At 50.8% G+C, this 18,225-nt stretch overlaps 1 protein-coding gene across 6 annotated transcripts in view; it reads left to right on the top strand.

Moving 5' to 3' along the window:
• Positions 1 to 18,225, top strand: part of RPS6KA2 (ribosomal protein S6 kinase A2) — a 222,377-nt gene that overhangs the window by 135,365 nt on the left and 68,787 nt on the right. For all 6 annotated transcript variants that reach the window (XR_006733598.1, XR_006733597.1, XM_045544722.1 and 3 more), the window contains 2 exons: positions 8,250 to 8,366; positions 15,386 to 15,467. Coding sequence is in view for 4 of the 6 variants with exons in the window: in XM_045544722.1 (XP_045400678.1) it covers positions 8,250 to 8,366; positions 15,386 to 15,467 (199 nt within the window). In the remaining 2 variants the exon portion in view is untranslated. The remainder of the gene's footprint in view (positions 1 to 8,249; positions 8,367 to 15,385; positions 15,468 to 18,225) is intronic.

Genomic DNA, 18,225 nt, shown 5'->3' with positions numbered 1-18,225 from the left:
TTAAATTGATGGCCAATTCATGCTGCCAATAAGTTATGGTTCTCCTTGAAAGAGACAGTTGTTTGTGCTCTGAGATGTTATTGGGGTCTAAGCATCCTACAACTTCAGCTTTCTTTCACAATTTCTACATCACTGAATGGCTTCCCTTTTTTCCTGAGTATATAAGCTACTTTATCAGTTGCTTCATTGGCATTATTTCCGTGAGAACAGACAGTTAAATTTTATGAAGAACAGAATCAGCAATGTGCATTATTGAAAGAAGATTCCTCTAGGAATGCAGCATTTCTGTGTGATATTATGTCAAATCAAAATGACTTGAATATTTCTTTGCAAGGTAGAACTAAGTCTATATATGATGTGGCAAAAAATCCAAGCATTTTGAAAAAAGCTATCTTTACTTCTTCAAAAGGAAATTTCAGATGAACATTTTCCCCAGTTAGCAAAGGTCACTGATAAGCCGGATGATATATGCGAATCATTTGAAGAATAAGCAGCTGTTATAGACCTATTAATTGGAGAATACAATGAAAGGTTCACTGACTTTGAGATTCATGACATCGCACTCAAATTGGCATTTCAGCCTCACCTAGTTGATATCACCAAGGCACCTAAAGAACTACAGATGGAATTGATTGAGCTCTCAGTAGATGACATTTTAAAGTCATTGTTTGATGCTAAGAAAGATCCAACTGAAATATGGAAAAATGCAGAATACTCACACCTTTAGCAACATGCCCGAAAAATGCTTTCTTGCTTTTCAACCACTATTGCTGTGAATCTACGTTCTCCTACCTAACTCAATTCAAGATGCCCTTAAGGTCACAGATGACTGATACCCATCTAGAGGATTAACTGAAACTGCAGACCTCCCTGCAGCAACCAAATATTCAAATGCTTTCCAACAAAAAGCAGATACAACAAAGTTATTAAAAGGTTAGTTAACTTTAAAATTAACAAATAGTTTTCATTTTTTGAAATTATTAAGTACATAGTAGTTAGATTTTCACAAAGTCATGTACATTTTAAGTATATTTCATTGAAGTTTCTTGAATGTGGCCTTATTTGATTACAGCTAAATTCATGTGGCCTCCCAACATGAAAAGGTTCCCCACCCCTGGTTTTAGCTATTATAGGTCTTTTTATTTTCCATCTAAATTTGAGAATAACTTTGTCTACACTTACAGAAAGCCTTGCCCAGATTTTGATAGGAATTGTCTTATGCCTGCCAATCAATTTGTAGACAGTTAACATCTTCACCACATGGTGTCTTCCGGTTTATCCATGCAGCCTGTCTGTCCATTTATTCAGATCTTTGATTTCCAAGTTTTACTGCTGCTTAAAGAATTGTCTTTGGTTTTGCTATTCATCTTTTAATTTCTGTAATACAATCTTTCACGACTCTCCCTCTAACTTAAAATATTTGTGGTCCTGTTGAGTGTTATAATGCTGATGAACATTGAATTTCTTTAATGTTGATATTGCGGTATCACAACGCAAGCAAATCATCTTACTGTTAGCAGAAACAAGATAATATTGCAATTCCCAGTCCTCATTAAAAAAATCCCAGTTGTTCCCCACGTCTTCACTCTTATAAATAATACTGCAGCAAACAGCTTTCCGTATTTAAATGCCTGTGGTAAATTCTGAGAGTGAAACCCCGGGTCAGAAGGTGTGACCGTGCCGTGCCCTCGCAGGCCACGGGCTCAGTGTGCAGGTGGAAGGATGCTGTCGGTCCAGTGCCCACCGGGCTGCCCCCAAAGGCCGCTGCTTTGCTTCCACAGTGGGTTTCTTGTTTCTTCCTAAAACGTGGACTCAATGGCTCTTTGCTGTTGTGTCTCACTGCCCCTCTGTCGTAAGTAATATAAATTCTCTATTAGGCACAATTATTGTTTTCCCCAAAACATCCCTTCAAGCTGCATTCTTGTCCACGTGCTAAACTGTGCTGTCATCATTCTGCCCACACGCTTGGCCTCTTAGGATCCTTTTGCAAATCGTTGCCGTTTGCTCGGATACCATCAGTCTGAATAATTCATCCTTCCCCGCAACCTGGTTTGCCTCCCTCACCCAGATCACAAGCACCAGGGGCGTGGTGACCGTTTCCGAGCATGAAAGCGAGCCTCAGCAACCAGCCACCCCTGCCTTTCTGTGGCCGTGTGGGCACCGCAGGGCAGAAGGAGGAAACGCTGATTCCAGGGTGGATGGGGGGCGCTGAGCCGGGCGGTTGCGTGTTTCTCTCCCTCCGGATTCACCGGCCAAGCATCGGAGCGAATGTTCGGTGTCAGCTCTGAAAGCTTCCAGGGCTGGAGCGGTGGCCTGCAGTGGGGCCGCCCCTACGCAGGTGCCGGTGCCACTCCTGGAATTTCTGAGCTCCTGTCTACGCTCTTGACATTTCATCTGGCGTTTTCCATGAGCTTCCCTCCCCTGGGACTGTGCGGCGGATCTGTTCTCAAGTAAACCCCTCCCGTTCTACCTAGGTTCCGGCGAGTGCCCGCGTACAGCCCGGTTTCCACTCTCGCTGGCCGTGGTGCCAGGCACTGAGCCGCTCGTGTATATTTAGCCTGTTAGGAATGGGAAGGAAACTTCTGTAGAAACGGTTTCCCAAGGAACCAACTGGACAGATGCAGCTGGTCCTGGAATTTCAAGTCACGTTGGCACATACCAGCGAAAGCAGACACGTTCACAGAGAGACATAAAGAGCAGGTCCAAGAGCAGAGAAGATGCTGGAATTCATTAGCCATTTCTCAGAAATGTGAGAGGCCTGGTGGGCATGGGAGCAGGCTGGCCCTGAGCGTGGCCCAGAGCGTGGATCCGGGGTGTCGGAAGAGCTGGATTCTGGGTCTGGCTTGGCCCCTGGGTTCCCTGGCATGAGACACCCAACCTTGCCAAGCAGGAAATTCCTTTTGGTTCCTAGCGTGTGTGGTTCAAAGGTCTAGTTATTTTTAATTTGTATTAGTGATGTCTGCAGAAACTGCCCACTGGAGGATTTTTGTCATGAGTGGCACATGCTCGCTGGAGCAGTAAATTTTACTAGTGACAAAGACCTGAGACCTACGAGCCGCCAAGTCGGTGCCGTGGATGGAGCGTGAGCGCCATAGGGGCCGTTCCTCCCAGGGACTGTCCCCACGCTCTGCAGAGAGCTTGCACCTGCCTTTACTTTCTGCAGGAAGCTCAGAGCTACCGAGGGCACCTGCTCCCCGCCTTACATGCATTCCCTCACTTCCGTTCCCAGCCACTCGGTAGACTAGGCGTGGCTGGCCCTTGTGCTAATGAAAACTGGCTAAAGGTACTGAGTAAAATATCTTTCCGGGAATATTTAAATGATCAGTAGGTTGGGAAGTTAGTAAGGAATACTCAGAGGCCCGAACCTGTGTTGGAGCAAGAACCTGGAAGACACTTGCCCCCAGCTTCCTCTCTGAGGGCAGCTGACACGTGCAGTGCACTCGGGGTTGGGTGTCCACAGCCTCATGGGGCAGGGACTGGTGGCAAATCCCAGGGTTTGCCCCCCTGCCCCCCTCCCCCAACCCTGCGTGAAGGCGAGACCTCAGGGAGCTCCCCCCAGTGTGAGAGCAAACCGGAGCACAGCCCGACTCGTGCCACTTCACATCTCACACACACGGGCGTTCCACCGACGGCCACATGTGCACACATACGCACCACTCAGGACCACTGTCGGGGATGCGCCTCTGGGAGAGGTCGCAGATGGAGATCGAGATGTGAGAGGTGTCCGCGTTTCCGTGGTAATAGAAAGCCCCAAGCTGGGACCAGGTCCCAAGGGGTGATTGAGGGGAGGCAAGAGACCAGGGACGTGGAGACACAAGATGAGGAAGAACCCGGAATGAGTAGGGGGAGGGAGCCCGGGGAGTGTGCTGTTTTGAATCAGGGGGACAAGGTTTCAAGGAGGTGCCGTGAGGACTGAAATTCCACCGCTGGATTTAGTAATGTGTAAGACTTTGATGGCCTGGCAGAGCAGTCTCGCTGAGATGGTGAGAGTCACGTTGTGAGTGAGTGAAGCCACTTCTGAGCCAAGACCCCACGCAGAGGTTGCAGACCAAACAGCCGCGCCCAGGCCTGCAATCTGCACTTCAGCTCCTGGTGATCCTGACGCAGGCGGCCACACAGCTCCGTCACGACCGTGTGGAGGAAGGTGTCATTCCCGGCAGGCGCGTCACGTGCTCGTGCCTGGGAAGGGTGAGTTGTGGGGCTCTGTCGTCACACCTTCCTGTGACCCAGCCCCCTGCTCACCTGAGCGTCAGGAAGACTCCGCCAAAGCTCTCCTCAAAGCCAGGTCTCGTCCACCGGTCGCTGTGACATCTGCTAGTCTGTCGGCAGTGTCGGCAGTAGAAAGAAGTTAGCTGTTTAAACCACCGGTTTAATAATTTATTCTATCATTTTTCTGGGCATTGATATCCTACACGTGAGTCTGTGATTTCTGTTAATAGAATGACCACTCTCCCTCTTTCGGAAATAAAGCTAACGCTTGCCTGATTTTTATTTCCTCTGTCTTTATCATTAATATTTCACAGCTTTTAATGTTTACTTTTCATAAATGTTATACTTTTAGTGACGTGAAAAGCAGATGATTCAGAACAGAGGAAATTACCTGAGAAGGTGACTTTGGCTGGAGAAAGGCAGGCGAGCTGTTGTTGGGCAGCCCCCGCCCTCCCACCCCCCTCCTCGCCCGGCCACTTCTGTCCCCACCCGGCCACCTCTGTCCCTGCCCCTCCATCTCCTGGCCTCTCCCCAGCTGCTGGAGTACCTGCAGGGGGCCTTGTGCATGGCTCCCAATTTCAAATGCAGTTCAGCAGGGATTTTAAAAATCCACCATCTTTGTTTTATCACATTTTAGCATCATTTAAACAATTTATATCTCCAACTTTTCTCTCTCACGTTACAAAATTTTTGGCATCTTTGCTTGTGGAGTGGGAGCACCTGGTCATGGTACCAGCTTCTCCTCCCAGATCTCTCGAGTTATTTTTAAAAATACCATTCACAGGAGCTTTGCGAGGAGCCAAATGTCTGGTGCCATGTACCCGGCAGATTTAGCAGCAGACTTCATCCTCCAGAGGGAATCGCATTAAAATCCACAGAGCTCTAGATGAAGCAGCCGACCTCCGGACAGAGAAGAAGTGCTTATTTCCAAATGAAACATGAATGATGCTTTTGTTCTAGTCGCCCTGCGGGGCAATATCCACGGAATGATCCAGAGGGTTGGGCGGAGCAGAAAGGGTGAACCGTCCTGGCTTTATCTGCGCTTTTCTGTTCGCACAGACCCTGCCGTCAGCACGAGGTTCCCTGAGCACCAGGCCTCGTCTTCTTTTGTTTTGATTTAGTTTTTGGTAAAGTGAAGAACAAAGTTAAGTGTCCTCGGTCAGGTTCAAGCTACACTGTCACCATGAAGGCAGAACTCTGAAATCTAAAATGTGACAGTGACACTCTTTGTTCCTTTTTCTCCATCGAGAGCTAAGATTCTTTGCTGCTAAAGACCTTATTGATTTTAAATGAGAAATGAACTGTGCTGCAATATTATTGGGGAGGAGAACTGGCTTTTTCAGTCTTGTTCTAGGAGATGAAATTATGTATGTGCTTCGGGTACATTTGCTCTAAATACTTTGACAGCAAGAATCTACACAAACCTTGACATGTTTTGAGAGATTTGCATCTAAACCTTTGATTTGACATGTTACGGCCCTGACTCAAGAAGGTGAACTCCTGAGGTGAAGGCGGGGTGCCCAGCTGGGTGCTCTTAGAAAGGTGTGAAGCCCACTCAAAGGCCGGTTTACCAGGAGCGGGGGAGCCCGGGGGACTCCTGAGGGGCAGAGGGGACGGTGTGCTGGCCTGGCTGGGCAGGGCCATCTGATGTGTGTCCCACGTAGCAGCGCGGAGAACCAGGGCCCGACGACGGTGGCATGAGCTCGTTCACCCAGCTGTGGGCCAAGGCTCTCCAGAAAGAGCTGCTGACGGAACAGAAGGATCTAGAAGCCTTGAGGGAACGTATGTAAGTGCTGCGAAATGTGCCTGCGGGAGAGAGCCGTGGACGGGAGTCAGCCTCCAGTGCCCGCTGCCTTCTTGCTGTGCTCGTTCTTGGGCCCGCCCCGCGCCTGTGGAGGTACGTGCTGGATTCCGCCTTCTGTGCATCAGTGTGAGCGCTCGTGGGCTCACAGCGCCGGGTGGGCCGCAGAAAGATGAGCTTCGGCGACTGTTACCTTTCCCACAGCATAGGTGTCGCATTACCACAGCTGCGCGATTGAAGTTATTTTGGGAGGAAAGTTGGGAGTCTGGTGACTCATGCCATCTGCATAGGTAGAGGACGTTAAGGGGCCCATTCCGGGAAAGTGTTTTCTTAACCGAAGAGGGACATTTTATTCTTATTTGAATGGCAAATACTCTTCAATTTCTGTCTTCCGCTGGCAGGTCTGACAGGGAAAGATAGCATGTATGTTTCTATGGGGACTTGGAGAATGTTTTGGAACTTCAGCTCTTGGCTTTGTTTTCTACGTGGGAAGCCAGTCTTCAGCTGCCACATGGGATGCAGTTGTCCTTGTAGACAACACGAGTGACACAGGCAGAGCCCTGAGGCCCCGTTTCACTCTTCCTATCTGTTGTAAATCGAGAGATTTCACTGCAAAAGCTGCATCATCTGCTATAGCTAAAGTGATCCTGCAACTCTAGAAAGCCCGAGCTATAAAGCTGAAATGTCTTAGAATGTGATCTCTGCCCCCAAATTAGGATCTAAATAAACATAATGCCCTTTGGTTGGGCGATGCCTCCAGCATTTTTACTTATTTATTCAAGAAGTAATCATAAAGCAATGAAATTACAATTTTATATCTTCTGAGCTCATATAAACCTCATGAATGACAAAAGAAAATCAATTTGGCTATGTTCATTGTCTTCACAAATAAACAAACCATTGTTTTTACAAAAACGGCAAATAATCCATGAGGATATGGAGATCAAAGCGTTTCCTTTGTCAGAGGGAAAAGCCGGAGACAACTGCAGGTGCGTTTCACAGCCAAGACCACCTTCCTGCTTTCACAGGTGTCTGCATTTGTTACGTGGAGGTGAAGTAATAAAATTTATTAGTGACTATTTTGAGAAACTGAATTTTTCAGACATTACAATGTAAGCTATTGCCGATTTCATTCGAAAGTGTTTGCTCTTAGACCGAACTAGGAGGAGGAGGTAAGGGGCTTCCAAGCCCGTGCTCAGCTGGAACCCGCCTGTCACTTCTCGCCGTGTGACCGGAGTCTGGGGGGAAGATCTCCACTTTATAGCGTTTTGTAATGAATAGAAGAAATGACGTAGGAAAAGCCCCTGGTTCCCAGAGCACACTCTGTGTGCAGTTCCTGGCAGCTGTTTCAGAGGAGGTTTTTGTCCGGCTCCTGTTGATGTTGGCCCCTCACCCAGTGCCGGCACTGTGGGAAGGTGTGGGAAGGTGTGACGCTTCGGCTGTAGGAAGGGTTGAAAGGGACTCTCGGAGAAGTAGAGATAAACTCCAGCAACAGTCAGCCTCTGATGTCCAGTGTTGGGGAAAACACCTGCTTTCCAGAGCTCCCATTTCAGTTGCCAGCCTTTAGGCATGTAGCCTGCCCCTGTGCAAGGAATGTGTCTTTGGGGACAGGAGGCTCTGTGATGAAAATTTGTAAAGATTTCTGTCTGTGTTTTAACTAAAAGACTCTTTTTTCCTAAGGAAAAAATCTAGCTTCTGGGCAGGCAGAAAATCTCATCTGACTGCTCCTGCTAAAACATTACAATCTGTAAGACAGCCAGGAAGGTTCCTTGCATTCGCGGGGGCAGAGGTATCAGAATAGTGTGAAGGGGAGCACAGAGCAGACCACCTGCACTGCACAGACCACGTGCACGCGTGGGGGCCTGTCCATGCCCTTGTGAGCACAGCAGTGTTGACATTGAAACAAAAACATTCTCAGGGGTCATTCTGTTCTGTAGTTGCTGCATTCATGCATACCGAACCTTTTGCCCAAACTGTTAAGGAACGGATGAACTTCACTAGTGCCTCTAGGTCTCCCTGGTAAAACTAAATGGCAAAAATCCGTGGAGGAAAGAAACGATAAAAGCTCACATGGCGGTGAACGGTAATTGGTGCACATCACCAAGATCATTATATAAAGCTAAGTGGCATACAGCTTCCAACTCCAACACCAAAGCCCTGTAGCTTACCCCTCTCGCCTAGCTGCGGGGAAGGAAGCCCTGGCTTTGTGTTTGCGTCACCTGTCGCTGCTCTCTTGCAGGAAGAAGGCATCGTGAAGGAAATCGACATCAGTCACCATGTGAAGGAAGGATTTGAAAAGGCAGACCCTTCCCAGTTTGAACTGCTGAAGGTTTTAGGCCAAGGGTCCTACGGAAAGGTAAGTCAAACTCCCTGATTGGATCTGACTTTCGTTCCTGAACACGGAAGAGACGTGGGTGGAACCTGACTGGGTGACAGTTGCAGGTGGTCCTCGCGTGGCAGAGCCCGAGTTAACCGCTGCCCCACTCTGCACAGCTGGATCCCGTCACCACGGAGCTGTGCCTCGCCAGGACCACCTGTGCCCGAGACTGTCACACACACATTGGTTCCCTCTCTAATAGCTTCCCTAGGTTTATCACCAAGGTGAGCAGAGTCACTGAACGAGAGCCAATGTGTCTCTGAGAGCATCCTCAACAGTTGTTTTTCCAAAAGGAAGGAAAAAATAAGAGAACAAGGAGAAAAGGAAATAAAGAACAGCGCCCCTCTGGATGGGCACGTGACTGTCACTCGGGACTCAGGAAGGCTGGGGCTGCAGCCGGTCCCCTCCTCACCCCCGTGTCATTGCAGTTATTTTGCCTCTTGAGGCCTCAGCTTACCCATCCATAAAATGGAGATAATATTACCTCCTTCACGTAATTAATTATTCTATAGATTAAATACGACACGAATCCCACCCAGCAGTTGCCTGAGACATATGTGTGCACTAGAATTTTTCATTTCCTTTCTTTTTTCACCTTCAGATTACAGCAGTAAAAGCTCATTTCTTTCAGGAAATGAGAACTAGTTGGCTCCTCCTTTAATGCCACATCCATATACAACACGATGTCAATAAAGAGCTTTCGGCTACGGTGACGCGCGACTTCCCCAGCACAGTGCCCACTCCCTGCACCTTGGTGTTGCTCTTAGAGATACACAGGCTCTGACAGCTTGATTTCTAGAGCATAAGGGACTGACACAAACCACGGAGCCAACCGTTCCTTAAGTATAAGCAGACCGGTCCTGGCTCTTTAAAGTAGCTATTTTTATGCGGCATGTGGACATTCACCAAATCTTTGCATTCTTCACATGACGTTGCGCCAGAATGCGGTCTGGGTGCTGTTGATGGAAAGGTAGGATTAATAGGACCTTAATGTCCTGACAGCCTCCCACAGACCACGTCAGTTTGATTCCCTGCAAAATATGTATCTGTCGTGCTCATACGGTAGAATCTCTTCTTTTCCACGTGGTAGGGAACCTGTGTTTATCCTGGTGCCTGTACAAGTATGTTACATTAAGCCATGCACCATTACTAGTATTTAATGATTTGGGGCCTGTAAAAATGGCTATTTAGTCGGGTTCATACAGTGTTTATGGAAGTGGGGAAATGAAGATGCCAGTCTCTCACGATGTTGACAGCCGCCGCTGAAACACAGAGGGCAGAGCCTATTCACTGCGGAAGTGGAATGTCTCATCGTTAGCTAGAAATGTAGGAAAAGTGAGAGAGAGGCATGATTCTTTCTCCAAACACCGTGATTTGGAAGCAGACAAGCAGGGGTCTCTCCCTTCTCTGCCTCTCGCAGGCATCGCCCACACGCTGGGTCTCAGGCACCGAGCTACAGGGAGCCTCCCTTCTCGCCGGAGGGAAGGAGCTCCGGCCCGGCCTGGGGCCCGGGAGGCTTTGGAGGCTTGGCTGACCGGCCGCGCTGCCGAGTGAGTCCCCCCTCGGTGCAGATGCCGCCCGGGCCCATCTCACGGTCGAAGCGCCCGAGTGCCCGGTAATGGAGCCGCGAAATGCTCTCCGAGCTCCGTGGGAACACAGGCTCAAAGCCGGGGCTCCCAAGTGTCCTCAGGGATGTCCTTCCAGAGAACGGGGGTATTAATGATGGAAGGAGAAAAGGCTTTTCCAACTCCCTCATTCAAATTTTGAACTTTAATTTTGCTTTAAAAAAATAGTTTTTGGGAAATGATGAGTGTTGGGCAGAATCCTCTTGGAGCACTAATGCCCTTAAGACACCTGTCCCTTCCTTCCTGGCCTCTCGCCACTTCTCATTTTATATCTACTCATGTCATTCTCTGAGCAGCGAGAAAGTCCAGTTGTGAGAAAGGACAGCAAGGGGAGGTGGCAGGACGCACAGTGGACAGTCACCACAGGGACTGTGTGGTGGGCCGCCGGTCACTGCCGTGAGAGGCGCCATGTGGCCGGCCGGGGCGGCCGTGGCTGACGTGGGCGTGAAGCTCGGGTCTGCCCGGTAGAATCGCGGGAACAGGACTCGTTCTGGAAAGCTTCGCTCAGAAGGTCCCTAGAAAGGTCTGGAGCCAACGCTAGGCACTAGAGAGTCACAGACACCAATTTCATGCAGAAGTTTATTGTGAGTTATTTTATAAAAGCAAAACTAATGACCAGAAGGGGAAAAGCCAGATGTCCTCATAGCCCTTTGTATCGTATTTCTCATCTCAGATAAAAATAGTCCGTCCTTCCATGAGCGTAATCTTCCTTCGCTGCCTGCAAGGGGAAGGAAGGGCCGGGAGGGAGGGAGGTTTCCATCCTGCAGACGGCGCCTGTCAAACTGCTGTCCGAGAGCAGAGACGTGTGAATCTGGACTCCAGCGTCCCCACGGCAGGCCCTGCCAGGAGCCCCGTCCCCAGGCTGCTCCACTCTTTCCTTCGTGTTTAATGACCGAAGACCCTGAGATGCAGAAATGAATGAAGGGCGCTCTCTGCCTCAGACCTTCGCACCAGTGCCTGCCCGATGCCAAGCCGCCCCCAGGCACCGTGTGAGCAACTGTCATCGTGCCTGTGGCTGTGCGAGCCTTTTAATAGTGTTCTCCTTGTCACTGCTCTCTGCTTGGACAGCCACAGTGAGACTGTTCCTGTGACAAGAGCAACCGTCGCCTCCGGAGGGTCACATCTCTGGTCGGGGGATTTCTCACCAGGGACCCCTGAGGTGTGGAGCCTCCAGGTGTCCCAAGTGCTGGAGCACACAAGGCCCCCACCTGGTCCTGCAAAGCAAAGCCACTGTGACTTCCACCACGCCTGGAGAGCAGGACCCTAGATGGTGCCTGGGACAGAAGAAAGACGTGCAAACAGCCTCATCCTCTGAGAGAAAAGCAGCTCAATCACTGAATCGGGAGCAGGGAACGCTGGCAGAGCGCGCTCGCACTGAAGTGAGTGCCGCAGACCAGACACTCCCTGAGGGCTCAGAGGCCCCCTTGTCCCTCCTTCTGTCCCCTCACTTGCTCCTTGAGCGCCCTTGTATGGATAAATGCCAAGCGTAGCTGTAGAAACTTTTTTTTTTCCTTTAACATGTTCTGGGCAATGGGCTGTAAGTTAGGGTTCCCACATTCTAAGAAGGGGGCAAACCGAAATCAGAAAGTGTCCTTGCCTTTCCATGACTTAATTGGTGGTGTTATAAGACTGAGTCTCTGGATGTCTTCCTTTTGGGCGAGACTGTCACCCTATAGTCCCCGGACAGTGCATGTCTTGTCTGTGGCGTCTCGTGCCTTGGGGGAATACTGCAGACTGGTGGCAATGTTCTGCTGAGAGAGCTGAAAACCTTGCTGGGAGAACCAGGCGGTGACTTTGCTGGTCACGGTCACCCATGATGATTTGGGGCAATTTAGAACGACGTGGCATCTGTCGCCAGGTTGCGGTTCTCGGGGGCTTCTCTGCAGAGCAGCGGAGCTGCAGGAGAGGCCTTCTGACACTGGAGTGAGGGAGCCAGAAGGAGCCAGCCGGGCTGGGTGTTAAAAGGCTCAGCGACCCCATTTGTTCATGCTGTGGTGTTGTTTTGGAACTTACTCCACTGCATTGAAATTGATTCCTAAGTGACAGGAGAATGACGTGGAGCAGGAGACGGAGATGCTTGATGACACAGGGTGGATGTCGCTGTTGCTGACCAGCGAGCGCCTCTCTCCTCCCGAAGTCGGTTTTGCATCCCGCTGTTGTGCATCCGCGGCTCTCTGCCTGCCAGTGGCGCCCCGGCCGACAGTCCTGGCGCAAGCAGCTTGACGCGCATGGAGAGAGTGGAATTTTTCCTAGTCTTTTAAAAAATGAAAGTAGAACTCTTTTTTTAATAACAGATAAGTGTAAACATTAGCCATTACCATCAATCTTCTCATGTTTAAAGCCTGAAATTCAATGGAGAAAAAAGTTTCCTATGTAAGTATCTATGCGACATTTGACGTCATTTAAACTGAATCTTAATTGGCGGCTTGGCCTTCGGTTCAGACTTAAGTGGAGCGGATTCCACTCCTCCCTGAATTCATGCAGTCGTCTGTCCCCATCGCAGGGGCTGGAGAAGGAGGTTCTGGACACTCCGAAGATGGGGCCGTCCCCACACAATCCCCGTATACTTCGCTCCCTTCCCCCTCCCTGTCCTCCCATGGGGAAGTGGGGCTTTACTGCCCGGGTTTGCTTCCTCATCATAGTGCCCGTCTTGGGAGCTCATAGGTCAGCTGCATGGTGATAGGACAGGTGGCTGCATTTGTCATGCAGCAGAGTCCCCCGTGGGTGTGAGCAATAGTCTGAGGCAGCCGTCCTCCACGTGGTGCCCGTACCCCACGTGAGGAGTCCCCAGGCGTCACAGCAGGGGATGGCAGCCCCCCTGCCGGAATGTTCTGGACCACCTCCTCAGGGCTGTAGGCCCCCAGGGCGCACCCTGCCTGCACTAGCGTCACCGCCCCACCTAGCGGCAGGTGAGAATGCAGCGGCCATATGGCAGCAGCAGGGTCCTCGCCACATCTCTCCTGTCGTGGGAAATGGACAGTCCTCAGCCTGGGTGGCCTCTCCAGCACCCAGGGCTGTGTGCTCAGCCTGGCCGTCACCTCCCTCCTGCCCCACAGGGCCAAGGGGGCAGGGCTGGCTGCATGTCCCTGGCTGCCCCGACTCTGCTCAGCACCACTAATCAGTCAACGTGGATACATCAGGCGCCACGGACGGGCTGGAGAAATGAAAGGAATGGCAGCATCACATAGAGACTGAAACTGTATAGTGTGTGCCTTTCCCGTGGTCCAAAGGGGAAGAACTCAAGAGTTAAGCACCGATGCTGGCCGGGCGAGGTGGCTCACGCCTGTAATCCCAGCACTCTGGGAGGCCGAGGCGGGAGGATTGCTGGAGGTCAGGAGTTCGAGACCAGCCTGAGCAAGAGTGAGACCCCATCTCTACTAAAAAATAGAAAGAAATTATTTGGACAACTGAAAATATATAGAAAAAAATTAGCCGGGCATGGTGGCGCATGCCTGTAGTCCCAGCTACTCGGGAGGCTGAGGCAGGAGGATCGCTTGAGCCCAGGAGTCTGAGGTTGCTGTGAGCGAGGCTGACGCCACGGCACTCACTCTAGCCTGGGCAACAGAGTGAGACTCTGTCTCAAAAAAAAAAAAAGAAAGCACCAATGCTTTTCTCGCTGCAAAAATCCCCTCTCTGACCACTGCTGTCATGTGTCTACCTGCCCGTCGGGAAGCTCATCCCCATGCCAGGGACATCCCCCAAGGCAGAGTCCTTCCACCTGTGGTGACTGGCAGGGCTCCAGTAGGACTGTCGGCGACAGCCACCGGGACCCCAGGTCCCACAGAAGGGCTCATGCCTGTGTCCCGCAGGGCCGTGCAAGTGAGGGTGAGGCCCCAGACTGTCTCCCCGGGACTGCTCCGCAGGCTTGTGTATCCAGCTGTGGGGACACACACGTACACATAGACACGCCATACAATATCCACTTTCCGTGACAGTGTAGTCCCAAACCCTGAAAGAAAAAGGACACCTGTTCTGGCTGCTTTCCTAGGATGGCCCTCGCTCCCGGAGGCAGCATCAACCGCACAGAACGGCACCTCCCTGTCCCCCAGTCCCGCTTCTGTCCGGGCGCAGGGGCAGGCGCTTTCCCACGGTCGCCGTCTAGGTTCGCGCCGCCCGCAAGGGGCCGTGACTGGCGACAGCGATCCGGGGGCGGCAGGGCGGGGCCGGGTCAGCTGCGGCCCAGTCAAGGGCGCGGGACAGGCATGTGGCCCTGGTCCTGTGCTGGGACTTGGCGCCTTCCTGGCACCTCCTTCACCGGAGTCTCTAGAGTTGACACCTGTTGGTCTCCTCGGGTCCCCTGGCGCGGCTCTCCAGCACCTGCGCAGGGAGTTTCTGTGCACCTGTCTGTGCGGGAAACCGAGGGGGTGGGGACGTCCCCGTGGGGCTCCTCGGTCCGTGGCCAGGTGAGCGGAGGCCCCGCAGCCTGGGGCCACGTGGAGTTTGCCTCCAGCTAGAATGTCCCCAAACGCGCTTACAACGCAGGTCTTCCTGGCTTTTTGAGGCTGGGGAAGGGAGGTCTTGGGGAGGAGGAACTCAAGTCACACCGCAAGGCAGCCACCACGGGCACTGAATTCGCCTGTGACCTTTATCACGCAAGCAGATTTCTCATCCACTGGAAATGATTTTAGGAAAATCGAGTACTATTTTGTTCATTTTCGTGGAAGATTTTTTTCATAAAGGATACTCCAGGGTTGTTTTTTTTTTTTTTTAATTAATTTTGTTCAAAAATTATGAACATAATTTTAAACTCAGCCTCTCTCAGTTACCTTTTCTTTTTGGTTTTCCTCTATGATATGCAGCAAAAAGTGTTTCAGAAAGTGTTGCCAAATATCCACATGAGTGTATTTAACAGCCAGTTAGAAGCTGACTCCATCTATAAACTTAAGCTACTCACAGCTAAAATTTGGGGGAAGAAAGTTCAAATAAGAGAAACCAGTTGACGCTGAAAATCGGGTAGAGCCTGTGCTGGTGGTTGGCAGTCACTCTCAGCCTGTCCCCACGGCAGGGGCTCACGGAGGGGTGCTTAAAGCAAGCCTCATGCTCTGCCTTAAGGTTTCTGATTATTGTTTGTTTTTCTAAACAGCTGATCTTCAAAAAGTGGGGTGGTATTACTTCTGTTGTAAAACAAAGTCAGTGGTACCAAAAACAAATGATTCTTCTTCAGGCACGTAGCGATGTCACTAAGAGCTTCAGTAAGTTAGACAAAGCTTTTCCTGGCAGCCTGGAGGGCGGAGAAAATTCTCAATGATCCTACAGTTTGTTTATTTTATTGCAATGTTTGTAAACTTCCTTGTGTATCTCCTTGTCAAATCAAATAAGGAAAATGGGTTGGAGGTCTCAGCAGTTCCAGATGTTCTGTTTTCTCTTTCCAAGGTGTTCCTGGTAAGGAAGGTCAAGGGGTCGGACGCCGGGCAGCTCTACGCCATGAAGGTGCTCAAGAAAGCCACCCTAAAAGGTGAGGGTTTCGAGGGGCCTGGCTGTTCCCGGGACATGCAACTGCAGTGTCTACTTTGGTTGTTATTGGAGGGAATCCACGTCCTATTTAGTGTTCTCAATCTCTGAAGGTTTCTCTAAATGAGCAAATCAGGCACATGCCTCTCTGATTGATAATAAACAGTATAAACATTTCCCTGGATATTTAAGATATCCCTGCAAAGTTTCCACAGTTCCCAGAGAAGAGCCATATTGCCTAAATACCACCCTTCCGCATATGTTCTGCCATGGAGTACCATTTGGGAAACCAGGCGGGAGGAGGAGAGCAGGTTGTTACGACTGGGCGTGGCAGGACAAGCCAGCCCAAGTAGCAGCAGTCACACTGCGTTGCTCAGTTTTAACTAAGATGTGATTCGCAGTTGTGTTGTTTCCTTTGTAGTCCCCATGACTGGGGTTAGACCTGCAGTCCAGCACCTGATTTCTGTACAGTTCCTTTGCACCCTCGTCCTACAAGTAAAGCCTGAGCACTGAGCACAGGGTCAAAGTCAGGATGTTATCTAAAATCTCTATTCCACACTTACAGTCGTTTAGCCAATCGATACGTATTAACTGAGCACCTACTACCTCCGTTCTGGCCACCTCCTGCTCACTCCTCCCTCAGTGGTACACACAACATGACTGAGTACACAGTGCTGGGCAGGTGCCGTGACAGCAGTTTATTAGCTACACATACTCCCCCGCATGGGGGGCACCACATGCCATGCAGGGCTGCACACACGGCCTTGCAGGACAAGAGGGTGAAGTGGCCCCTGGTTCCTGCAGAAGACGTGACTGGCTTATTCGAGCATTTTGGGGGCTGGCGGGGAACTGAACCCTGTCGGGTTGAAGAGCGTGGGGAGCAGAGCTGGTCCGGCTCACAGGGGAGCCAGCAGGGCGAGGCCTTTCCCACTGGGTCGGGACACACCTGGCAGGAGCAGGGGCTCCTTGGGGACCTGTGAGGCTCAGAGATGCAGGACGACACCTGAACCTTTAGGTCTCATAACACAGTGTCCTTGGCAACTGCCCGCAGGGAAACCATCAAAGAATGTCATTCTCTGCCTTCAGGTCACTTGCTATCCAGCTGGGAGAGTAAGGCATACATTTTGAGCCACATGTAACCAAACATATATAGACTTTAAACACGTCAGGGACACGCAGGAGGAAAGGAGCTCTTCCAGGTGAGTGAGTCCAGGAGCTGGAAGGTGAGACGCGAGGCTTGGGTGACTGTTTCTACGAAGAGAGAAGTCAGGTTGATGTCAGCACCATCAGTGTGGTAAGACTGACCACTTTAGCCAGCCTGGATCAGAATCCCCCGTGTGTGTTGGGGACGGTGGGGGAAGGTGGTTATGAATACAGACCTCGGCCCCACTCCCCGCCTACGGACTCACAATCTCCTGGGGGCAGAGACTAGAATTTGGCTTTTTGAATGAAGTTTCCCAGTAATTCTTATGTACACAAAGTCTCGGGTGGGGCACTCTAGTTTATTTTAGGCACCTGAGTTTTTAGTTCAGTGTTATGAATAGCAACATAATGTAAGCCATGCCTTTTAGAGTGAATGTTATTTATTGTGGGTAAAATAATATTTCTAAAACTGTTTGTCAGTTGAACCTGACCACATATTCCAAGATTCTAGTAAAAATACTATTCTAAGGGATTATTCTTTGTTGATGAGAAGATGTATGGAAAACAAACCAGGTTTTGACTTTCTAGCACCACCAGCCAGCTCTCGCCCTGGGGAGGGCACCGGTCAGCTCCGAGCCTTCGTTCTTTCTCACCTGCTAAAGAAGAGAGCTGACTTTAAATTTGTTTTCGCTCCAGCACCTCTGCGTGCATTAGCCGGAGCCGTTCAAATACCCTGTAGCTCATTCTCCGCCCCCGTAATGCCCCGGTTTGCGAGCGAATTCATAATCCTGAAGACCGTGCCCGAGAGAAAAGGAGCCACGGCAGGGACTGCAGGGACGTTCTGCACTCGCCAACAGAGAAGCCCCGAAAGCACAGACAGCCATCCTAGGGACAGGGAGAGGCATTGGAATAGCAAAATTATTGTGAAAAGGAAAACATGGAAAGAAGGCGGAAGACCTGTGGGAATGGTTTTAAAACTCCAGCCTGCTTCTCAAAAACACGGTGATTGTCACGTGCGCAGGGCGAAGACTGCCGTCGGTGGGTCCTGTGGAACCCGGCACGAGGGACCGGCCTTTCTGACAGCTCCACTCTGTCCTTAGGTAACTCTGCGGTGTCAGTGCTGCCCCCGTTTCCTTGCAGAGGTGGCGGATCAGCTCTCAGGGTGTCACCTGCTCAGGCAGCTGGAGGGTCCCCTGCAGGCTGAGCTGCTCCGGAGCTGCCCTGGCTCCACCCCCACCCCTCCCCTCCTCCGCTCACCTCGCCACGGAGGGGTGCAGCTTGTCTCCGGGGCACTTAAGGACACTTTAAAAATGTTCAACTGCTTTAAATTGACAAGGTTTCTACATTCGTGCCTCCACGTGGAGTTATTACAGGTGAAAATGCTGTGTAACGCATTCCAAATATAATGAATTCCAAAGGGTGATGTCCCCGCTTTGTTTTGTGAGGGAAATTGGTGAATGTAGACTAAGAAACATATTCCCAAGCGTAAGACCAGAAATGAAACAAGCCTGACCACCCGCTGGTGGGCGAGGGGACAGGCAGGACAGGTACTGGCCTGACAGGTCCTGCGTGGCGCAGCGGTTCTCCACCCTGGCTGAGCTGCCTGCGGGGCCTTCTCA

This window comes from Lemur catta, chromosome 2 (genome assembly GCF_020740605.2).
Source record: "Lemur catta isolate mLemCat1 chromosome 2, mLemCat1.pri, whole genome shotgun sequence".
NCBI lineage: Eukaryota > Metazoa > Chordata > Mammalia > Primates > Lemuridae > Lemur > Lemur catta.
Note: the sequence above shows the minus strand (reverse complement) of the source record. Positions and strands in the feature narration are given on the sequence as shown.